General features: G+C 31.8%; 1 protein-coding gene across 1 annotated transcript in view; it reads right to left on the bottom strand.

Moving 5' to 3' along the window:
* The window catches only part of LRP1B (LDL receptor related protein 1B), a 1708438-nt gene that overhangs the window by 723046 nt on the left and 974408 nt on the right, over nucleotides 1-10984 (bottom strand). The window contains exon 11 of the mRNA XM_011354519.1: nucleotides 9723-9959. Coding sequence (XP_011352821.1) covers nucleotides 9723-9959 — 237 coding nt within the window. The remainder of the gene's footprint in view (nucleotides 1-9722; nucleotides 9960-10984) is intronic.

Here is a 10984-nt window from a genome sequence, read left to right as displayed (position 1 = left end):
CAGCCTCTTTGAAAAATAGCCACTTTGAAAAACAATAGTCCCCAACCTTTTTGGTACCAGACACTGGTGCTTCTATGAGAATCTAATGTCTGATGGTCTGAGGTGGAAATGAGGTGATGATGCTAGCGATGGGGAGCGCTGCAAATACAGATGAAGCTTTGCTCACTCGCTCACCTCCTGCTGTGCAGCCCCTGTTCCTAAGAGGCCACAGACCGGTACCAATCTGTGGCCCAGGGTTAGGGAACCCTGTCCCACAAAGTTTTACATACACTTACCACATTGCAAGGTAATCTACTTTTAGAAATGAAAAATCATGCCGCCCAATGTATATATACATATGTTTATAAAATCTTTCTTCAGAATTGAACGAACTTCAAATGATCCAAATGAACATCAACTGGTAAGTAAAAAAAAAAAAAAAATTGTGGTGCATTCGTACAATATAAGATCCACTCCCCAAAAAAGAATGTCTGATATACTCAACAACATGGAGGAATCTCAAAAGCATTAAGTGAAGCAAGCCATCTTAAAAGCTGTATAAAATATGATTACATTTTTCTAACATTTCAGAAAAGCAAACCAAAAGAAAAAAACATAGATCAGAATAGAATTTAGAGGAGTAGTTATTAAGGACACTAGGGAAATTTCTAGGGGTATGGAAATACTCTAACTTGACTGTAGTGGTGGTTACTCAACTGGATACACTGAACTGTTCCGTGTGTGTGTGTGTGTGTGTGTGTGTGTGTGTGTCTATGTATGTATGTATTCCTGGTTAGGTGTTCTAGGTTCCTTCTGCATGAGTACGCTCCCCATAACTCAACTGGTTCAATTCACAAATTATGACATAATAAGATTTTCTCTGGGACATAAAATAAAATAGTATAAGAAATAGGCATTAATAGGAACAGTTCTATGACTTGTGATGCACGGTGAATAAGCAATCTTCATATATCTTGAGAACCACTGTCAGTCTGGGATTGGAAATAATTTCAATATTTTTATGTACACCCTTTCTACACTTGTGATTCTGGAGAATTGGGACAGAAAATTGACTCAGATATCATTCATTGACCAGAAATAGAACATTTTAGAAAATATGCCTCATCTGGTTTCTAGAACACTTACAAATACAAATGATAGCAAAAGTAATATCTGAGTTGTTACAATTAAAAGAAAGACAAGAGGGTGGGAAGATGAATTTCCACTTCATGCCTAGTGATGGCACTGTCAAGAAACCTCGAGCTTTTTGTTTGTGCTTTATGTTGTTGTTATTTTGTTTGTTTGTTTGTTTACAATTTTTGACTTGAAAAGACTCAATTCTAAGACTTGCAAACATTTTTATTTAAAAATGTTTAAAATAAAAAGTAAAAATCTAGATGATATTAAAATTAGCTAACAAAAAATCCTAGAATCATAAAGGTGAGTGAAAATACTATTTGTTGCCACCTATATGTTTAAATAAGTTTTCAAAATTGTTATACTGTTGTTTTTCTTATATCTCCTTTCCAGTTATCATTTGGATCACTGCCTAATGTCTACTAGAACATTCTCCAAATTGGTTGATCACTTTTGCAGAATCAGAAGCAATAGTAACTCACTGTTACATTTGTAATGTGATGTTAATATTAAAGCTTTGATTAAAAGCCAAAATGACGGGAAAAAATGATATCAAAGTGAGTGCAAGAAAAAAGTTCTCATATTTTATAATTTTATGTAGATCAAAACTGTAGCCACAACTCGTGAATGCTTCAACCAGATCAATAGTGTAAAGAGAACAGAATTTAGAGAGGAGGATTTTAGAAGATTTCTTTAGAGAAAGATGTTACTGTTCTGTAAGTTTCTAGTCCATGTCCTTCAGTCTCCCAAAATGGGAAAGAGAATATAAGGATACATTTTACTTAAACTCTGGTGATGGAGCTTCTTCTAAGTGATTTCTGAATTCGATTATCTGTAGTTGGCTTTTTCAAATACACAGAAATCACCCTGAGAAAGTCTCACACCTGAAAAAACTAAAGTGGACTCTTGGTGGCAGAATAGTTGTGGATTTGCACTATTTCTGCACTCCTAGAGTCTACTGGGGCATAAAGTTTGAAAATAATTTTGTGGAACAAATGTGAACTATACAGGAGAAAATGCTAGCATAGGGATGACTTCAGTCTAGTACATGAACATTCTAGCTGGGTACAGGGACACAAACAATAAAAGGATGCACATGAAAAGTTGTTTGGGGATGCAAAATCACAGCACTGTTTTATGCACCTTGACTAAGGGAAATTAAACTAGAGAGCCAGCGGAAAACCTCCAAAAAGCTTGCACATGCACACACACTGACACACAGACACACACATAATCCACACCCCTCAAAAGAGTAAATTTTAAAGATCAGGCTGAGAGAAGGGCCATTTTACAATGGGACCAATTTCTCTAAGACCCTTATTATCTCTTTATAACTTCTTATCACTCTTAACCCTCTTACCTCTTCCATCAGTGCTAAAAAAAGAGTAGGAATCTGAAACAGACTAGCAAGCTGGGAGGGGTCACAAGGAGAATACATGCAGGGTGGAGAAAGAGAATGAACTAAATTTGCCTTCTTTTCCTTTTCTAGGCTTCTGGCAAGAAACAATGTAAGTGGGGAGTGGGGAAGATTTGATAATACATTAAATTTAGAATTGTGATGTGTGTATATGTATAGTGGATTGAGTATTCTAGTTACCAAATTGAGGCTGTGTTTCTATTTAAAGTGATTGTGAGGTCTGTTGCCTAATTGTGAACAGAAAGAAGTGGAATTTAACAAAGTTTTGCTGAGGTAGGAGAGTTTACTTCATTGAATAAATTTGTAAAGTCAGTGGGAAACGAAAATAAAGTTATTCTTTAGATAGGTCAGATTCATATTTTTCAACATGTTTGTTACACAATGACTTTTAGCACTCCCCTAATATCCTCTCATGATGGCAAGTTTCATGAGAACTTGCTCAGCTTGCATTGTGGATATTATCTGGCCCTACAATGAGCTAGAATTTCCTACTTTAGAAAGTCAGCCAAGAATGATTTATCAAACTTTTTTTATAAATCAAAAATTTGTTATTAAACTAGGCAAAAATATAATATAGTCAATGTTCATAATAGTAGTTCTAGGTTAATAGAATCTTTTATTAAGTGATTTCTGAAGTAACAAATGAAAATTACATAATGCTAAGAATACTTTAGCAATTGGGTTGAATGTATTTCTTTTATTTAATTCATGATTAAAACTGGCAATTTATTTAAATTGTACAAAAATTCTACTGAGTAGAATATTTATTAACATAACAATTATGTTATAATAACACTTCAGTGAAACTTTGGCGATTACTAAGTATTTTCACATTCTCTCTTTTGGGCTTACAAGCAATTTGACACATACAAGATAAACTTCTTTATAGAAGTTTCTAGAGCTATTCTGAACTCATGTGTGTGTAGTATGCTGTGTTTGTCGATGCTTATGCATGTTTATGTATGCCTACATTGGGTGAAAACAAATAAGGGAAAAGATGTGTTCTCTTCCATGTTTTCTAAAACCCATCAGGCACATGGCCAATTCCATTTTTAAAGACTCAGTATATTTCAGAACCCAGATTTCAATCTTCTCATATCCTCGTCAACTTTAAAAAAAAAAAAAAGACATATATTGGCTTAAAGTTTTTTTTAATGTCTCATATTATGAGAAATGTCAAAAATTATGAGAAATGTCTATTTACAAACTAAACATGAAAATGAAACCATGTTTCCGGGACTCAAATTTCCAGTAAATTTCAGAAAAAAAAACATCTTATTGATAGTCAATAAGAATCAGTGTGTGCAAATAGACTATAACCTTGCTACTCAGTGGGACAATATCCATTAGATTCTCAAGAGCCAGAAACACTCACAAATGTCTTCTCAACAGTTTTAATTAGGAAATGACTCATGACTGACAAATTTATTTATCACTTTTTTTAATGGCTGGTCAGAGTCTACATCTCTTGAGTCTTGGGCCTCTTCTTTATAACAAAGTTCATAGTTAAAGTCAGAAAAATGAGATTGATATTCACCTATAATCTAATAGCAAATAAAGGCTTATTCTTAATTTTAAAATGTTTTGCAAGTCATAATCATCATTTAAAGTTTATGGAATTTTCTAGCATGATTCATTAGTGATAGCACAACATGTTTGATTCATCACTATAAAACTCGATCTTTGTGAGATGCTAGAAATTTCTAGCAAGTTATATAATGGTGAAGTTCATCAAAATACAAAAATAAATGTTGAGTTCTAGGTGCAAAAAATAATAATTTACTCTAAGGTTGGTGTCATTTGGGAACAGATCACATCCTCTAATCTGCTGTGACTGGCTCTCCTAGGACTGGAAATATTTCTGGAGTTCTGAAGTGGGTCTTAAATTGATGGTCGCATGTGTGTTTGTGCATGTGTGCATGTGCGTGTGTGTGTGTGTGTGTTGGGGGGGTGGTGGTGGTCGTCGTAGTGAGGGTTCTAAATATTAAAATGATAAATTATCAAATACACTGCTGGTGGGACTGCAAATTGGTACAGCCACTATGGAAAACAGTGTGGAGTTTCCTCAAAAAGCTAAGAATTGATCTATCCTATGATTCAGCAATCCCTCTACTGGGTATTTACCTTAAAGACTTGAAAACCCATATCTAAAAAGGTGTGTGTACACCGTTGTTCACAGCAGCGTTATTCACAGTGGCCAGGAAATGGAAGCAACCAAAGTGTCTTATGGTAGATAATTGGCTAAAGAAGCTGTGGTACATATATACAATGCAATATTACTCAATCATAACAAAAGATGAAATACTGTCATTTGCAACAGCATAGATGGACCTTGAAGCAGTCATGCTAAGTGAAATAAGCCAGACAGAAAAAGTTGAAAATCACATATCACTGATATGTGGGATATAAACCTAAAAACAACAAATGAATAGGACAAACAGATGGACATGGACAATGGACTAGTGGTTACCAGAAGGGAGGGGTGGAGGGGGAAGGGGGGTGATAGACAAGGTAAAGGGGGTCATATATGTGATGACAGAAAGAAATCTAACTATGGAAGGTGAACACACAGTGTAAATATATATATATATATATATATATATATATATATATATATATATATATATATATATATATATATATATATATATATATATATATAACTTTTAAAGTGTACAGCTGAAACTTATTGGATTTAATTAACCAATGTCACCATAAAAAAAATAAATAAAATTTTAAAAAGAAATAAAAAAAATAAAAAAAATAACAATTCATGATCTGGGTATAACAATTCATGATGTTAAAACTATATATTTCAATACAAAACAGGAGAAACTGTTGGATTCTAAAATCCATGGAGAGACAGTGGAGATGCTGAGGATGGAACTAAGATAAAGAATAGGGCTTGACCCTTTAGATGCTGGACAAGTAATCACATAAATATGGTGTTACTTTGATAGTATGTCAACAGCTTAACTTTAAACATGTCATTTGGAGAATATGTTTGACATAGAAAGACTGCTTCCCCTTCTTCTGTGCTATACCTCTACTCGTAATATCAACAACATTTCAAGGAACATTTTATAGCAAGGAACATTTCTTACATTCTGTACAAAGTTATTCATTGTTTTCTTCTGTAATATACCTTCTGTTAAAGGAAAACTCTGAGGTGTGAAAATGTGCACCTACTCCAAATCTCAATCAAAATGACCCACCATAAGAAGTATATAAGGTCAGTATTGCAAAGTGGTTAAGAGCACAGCCTTTGTGTTAGTTCCTGTACTATTGTAACAAATTGCAACAAACTTGGTGACCTCAAATCTTTAGCTTAATTATGAGATCCATTGAAACTACAGTTTTTCTGTTATAGCTGCAGGCATTAATAACTTTCAAACTCAAGAAAATGCTTTGAGTGTTTTTTTAAATACTTTTAAAAATATGAAATGATATGAAAATTATTTTAACATGCCTCTATTTGGATATACATATCCCAGTAGAATCAAGTTACACAGTTTAAGAACAAGTACTGAACTGATAGAATACATGCATAATAAATTGAATAGTAAGTTATCATTTTTATGTTTTTTTTCCATTCTGCTGAAAATTATGATTCATACTACAATGAGAAATGAATCTTGGACAAGATACCAAGAAGATAAAAGTGAATTCTATCTCATAAAGAACATCTATCTTGTTCTCTTAGTAAGAAAAGTAATTATACCTGGAAAAAAATGGCTAATTTAAATTCCCTGACCACTTAGTAAAAACTTGTCTCCTATTAATATCTTCCTTTACTTTCTACCACAGTATTCTACTTTATTTTCTTTATATCACTTATCATTATTTCATTTTTTATGTGTTTATTTATTATCTGCCTCCCACTATTTACATATAAACTAAATACAAAGCTTGGTCTTGTATACTGCAAGATTCCCATCATGTAGAATAGAACCTGGCCCAAAGAAGGCATTCAATGGATATCTGACTGAACAAATAAATAAATTAAATAATTATTTTAAAAAAGTAGAGTATGAATTTTACAAAAAAAATAGCAAAATTCTGGAGTAAAAATATACACTGGTATCAAAGTCTATTTTTATTAAATCACTAAAGTTTTGATTTTGTAGATATTTTCAGTCATTATTAAGATATATTTAAGTACATCAAATAAATAATTTTTCTTCCTCATTTGTTTAATTACTATTTTAGCTTAGAAGATTCCACAAAGACTACAGAATATACCACATTAAGGACGTTTTCAATAAACATCAGAGGAAAAAAAATCAAAGAATAAATGGAGATAGGTCTTTTTTTTTATTTGTTTCTTTATAGAAAAAAAAAAGATCTGTACTTACACAGAAGCTATAGAAGATATTTATGTTTTATTTATGAACAACAAAATCTTTATAGTCTTTTACTTCAATCTATATAAATTTATCTGATTCAGAATTTCTACGAAGCTTAAAAAGTCATTTGTCAAACTCAGCATTTCCTCTCAGTCTTTAGAGTAGATGGCAGACACTCACAAATCTCTCCTCAACAATTTTAATTAGGAACTATGTCATGACTGACAAATGTATTCATTATTTCTTTTAATGGTTGGTCACAGTCTATAACTCTGAATCTTGGACCTCTTTATAATAAGATTCAGAGATAAAGTCAGAAAAATGAGATTGATATTCACCTATAATCTAATAGCAAATAAAAGCTTATTATTAATTTTAAAATGTTTTACAAGGCATAATCACCATTTAAAGTTTATGGAAACTCTCTAACACGATTCATTAGTGATAGCTTAACATGTTTGATTCATCACTGTAAAACTTGATTTTTGTGAGATGCTAGAAATTGAAATCCAGAAATAAATGGTGAGTTCTAGGTGCATAAAATGATAATATTACTCTAAAGTTGGTGTCATTTGGGAACAAATCTCATCCTGTAATCTACTCTGACTACCTGTCCTAGAATTGGTTAGAGTAATTTTTATGATTCTCAAAATCACCAGTTGCCCTTTGCCAAATGTAAGTTCTGCCTTGATATGTTAATCTTGTATCATAATGTCTGTTATCGTCCTCTTTACTGAGAAAAAAGATAAACTAATAAAAAGACATTAATGTCCCTTATATAGGAGTATGAAAATGTTAGATATGTTTCAGGTGTGAAAATCTACAAAATGTTCTAATAAGCTTCATACTGCCAAAGTAAAACTGTATAAATTTGCCTGGCAGTCAGGTAGCTATTAGAGCTGATCTCTGTCACTGTAGTGGAATGCAAAGAGCCACTAATGCCACTGATAAGATATCATTGTCAAAGTCAGGATTATTAGCTAGACCATTCAATCACAGCACAGGAACTGACACTTTTTGAAAAGAAACCAAGAACCCACAATATTACATTTCAGTCTATCTTGAAAATGTCTAGTTCAAAATTAGAGCAATCTAAAATGCATGTATTACTTAGAATGTGCAAGTTCAAGGGCCTGCTAAAATTGTAAAATTTTCATCATCTGATATCACATTACAGAAAAAAGTAGGCAGGAATTTTTTGCCATGTCCAATTTAAAATAAAAATCTTAACTCTAATTAGACCAAAAAAAAAAAAAAAAAGACAAAAACAGGGATATTTTTCAGTTCAGTACTTCATTTGTCACTCTTGGAAAGTGTACTCTTTATCATTAAAGGTTTAATTTAAAGTGAACTTGAGTTGAATGAAAAATCTTTTTATGTTGTTCCCATTTCCTCTAAAAATTAGGAGAGATCACCATTCATTATCAGTCATGCTATTAATAATTTTAGTCTATCTGTTTTGTTCCCCTCTCCTTCCTATAATTCATTCTGCACTCCAACAACAGATGATTCTCCTAAAATATCTTTTCATTCATATTATTCTTTGGCTCAAAAGTATTTTCTTTGTCATACCCCTTTGGTGTTTTATTCAAGACATTTTATTTCACATTTAAGGTCTTTTCATTTTGCCACCCTTCATTTTTCACACGTACTCTGTCACTATTACCTATAGACAAAACCTTCTGTAGTATTCCACTTAATGCTCCCCCTCATCCCTTTTCTAGAACATGAGCTTTTGTTTTGTTTTGATTTGTTATTTCATGAAATTCCTGGTTGCTGAAATGTACTCCCCTCCTCTTTAACATTCTTCCTTTAAGATCTGGGGCAAATACCACCTCTTCCACAAAAACTTTCCTGAAAACACCCACATAAACACATCTCTTCCTTCCTGTGTATTCTATCTTCTGTAATTACTAGCACAATGCCCTTTATAAAATAAGTTTACAATTAATGTTTCCTAATGTTTCCTAAATCAAGACTTTTTAAAATACTTGATAAGTAAGCAGACTATACATACAAGGAAACAGGTTCAGAATCATTAGTTAACATGCTAATGGTGACTAGCAGTCAAAAATTTGGTTTGCTCGATTATTAAATAACTTTTTACTTATATCAAAGTTATATTATTCCGTTACTTGGTTGGTTGCTCCCAAGCCATGTAATTAATGAAATCTACTGATTTTTATAAAGTACATGCATATATGTTTGCATATATATGATTGCAATAATGGTTATATCTATAAGTAAAAGTCGATATAAACAAAGATTCTCTGCAAAGACTGATATTTCAAGGACAACTTTAGAAAACTAAATTTTAATTAATTATAAAGAAACAATATGCAAGAATTGTGATAACAATGAGAACATTAATATTTTTCATGTACTATGAGTGACATGACCAATATTCTAGTGAGAAGCAAATATTACAAAAGTCTCTAATGTCCTGTTATATCTTATGTTCTGCCATATAGAACTATAAGCACATAATTATAAATCTATATTTTTCCATGAAAGAGGATAAATAGCTCAATTTAATTCCTGTGATATTTAAAATGTACTGGACAATTGCAAGTTCAGTTTTGCAATTGAAAGTTTTAATATGCTGGTGTGTGAAAAAATGTAGAAATAATATTATCGAAGAAATGAGAAATGAAAGTTTTAATATGCTGGTGTGTGAAAAAATGTAGAAATAATATTATCGAAGAAAATTAAATTAACAAATATTTTTAAATCAATAGTCATCGGGGTTCTGGTAAAAGTTAGTTTAACATACACCAAGTTTATCCTTTTAAAATGTTTTATCTCTGGGCAGTTTAATGTTAATGTTACATATTGCCACTTACCATCTTTCAGGATAGTTTCTCGCTCTGTGCCATCTATCTTTTGCCGGCCAATTAGGAAACTGGTGGTGTCAGCAAAATAGATATAATTGGTTTCTGCATGAAAATCTAGAGCACGAGGATTAACCAGATTTTCTATGGGCATCATGTATTCATCAGCTATCTTGGTATTCAAGTCCATTCCTCTAACAATTCCTGGGCGTCCTTTCCCATAAAAGAGAAACAACTCATTCTTGGGTCCTGCAGAAGAAAGATTACAAACATAAACAACTGATGCTGCCTAATCGTCTTTACACTGCATAATGCCACTGTTTAATTAACTGGCACAATTAGCATTTTTTAAATTCAATACCAAAAATTAAACTCTAAAACATGCCAAATGTATCTTGATGCAAGAAGACCAGCTAATTGCATTATTTTAATTAAAACAGAAATTACTTCCGTGAATGGGTTATATTTAGTTAATTATTCTTTTGTCTATAACTGTCTGTATAGCAAAAGCATGACAGATCATTGGAAAACTTGTAACTGTAAAATGGACATTTATCAAAACATCCAGCACATTTAATTTTACAATTCATTACAATCTATCTAACACATTTTATAGATAGGAACTGTAACATTCATTATGTTTGACAGTATTAAAACTTGAGATATAAAATAGTCCCCTATCAGAGTTTGCATCTACAGACTGAAAGGCAAACAAAAAGAATCACACAGTATTATATACTTGCATGTGAATACATTATTTTTAATCACATGATTTATTATTTTTTAAGAAATGAAATCAAATGCCAGTTATAGCATCACTTTTTTCTTTGCATCTTAATTAGAATGTTAGAGATTGATGTTGTATGCCATTAACTGATGTACAACACAGCCCTTATCAAAAGCAAAACAAAACAAAATTTACAAACTCCCACCCAAAAACAGTCTCCTGGGTTAAAATGCCAAAATTAAGGTAGGTTTTGTGTTTTTTTCTGTTGTTGTTTGTTTGTTTGTTTGTTTTTACAGTGAATTGACTTCCTCAGACTTCTATGTGAAAGTATATGCAAGGTTTTTCAAATGTTAGGGTACACTAAATGAGATTTTTAGTAACGTTAAATAACTACATTATAGAACATTTGAAAAAATGAAAAGTAATCATTACAAATTCAACACCCTCAATATATAAACTACATTATCATTTAATATAATTTATTTCTCTTGTTTTCTTTTGAAATTAGTGTTATTGAATGTGGAATATACATAAACAAATTTTATAA

This window comes from Pteropus vampyrus, unplaced genomic scaffold (genome assembly GCF_000151845.1).
Source record: "Pteropus vampyrus isolate Shadow unplaced genomic scaffold, Pvam_2.0 Scaffold17, whole genome shotgun sequence".
NCBI lineage: Eukaryota > Metazoa > Chordata > Mammalia > Chiroptera > Pteropodidae > Pteropus > Pteropus vampyrus.
This window is presented reverse-complemented; position numbering and strand designations above follow the sequence as displayed.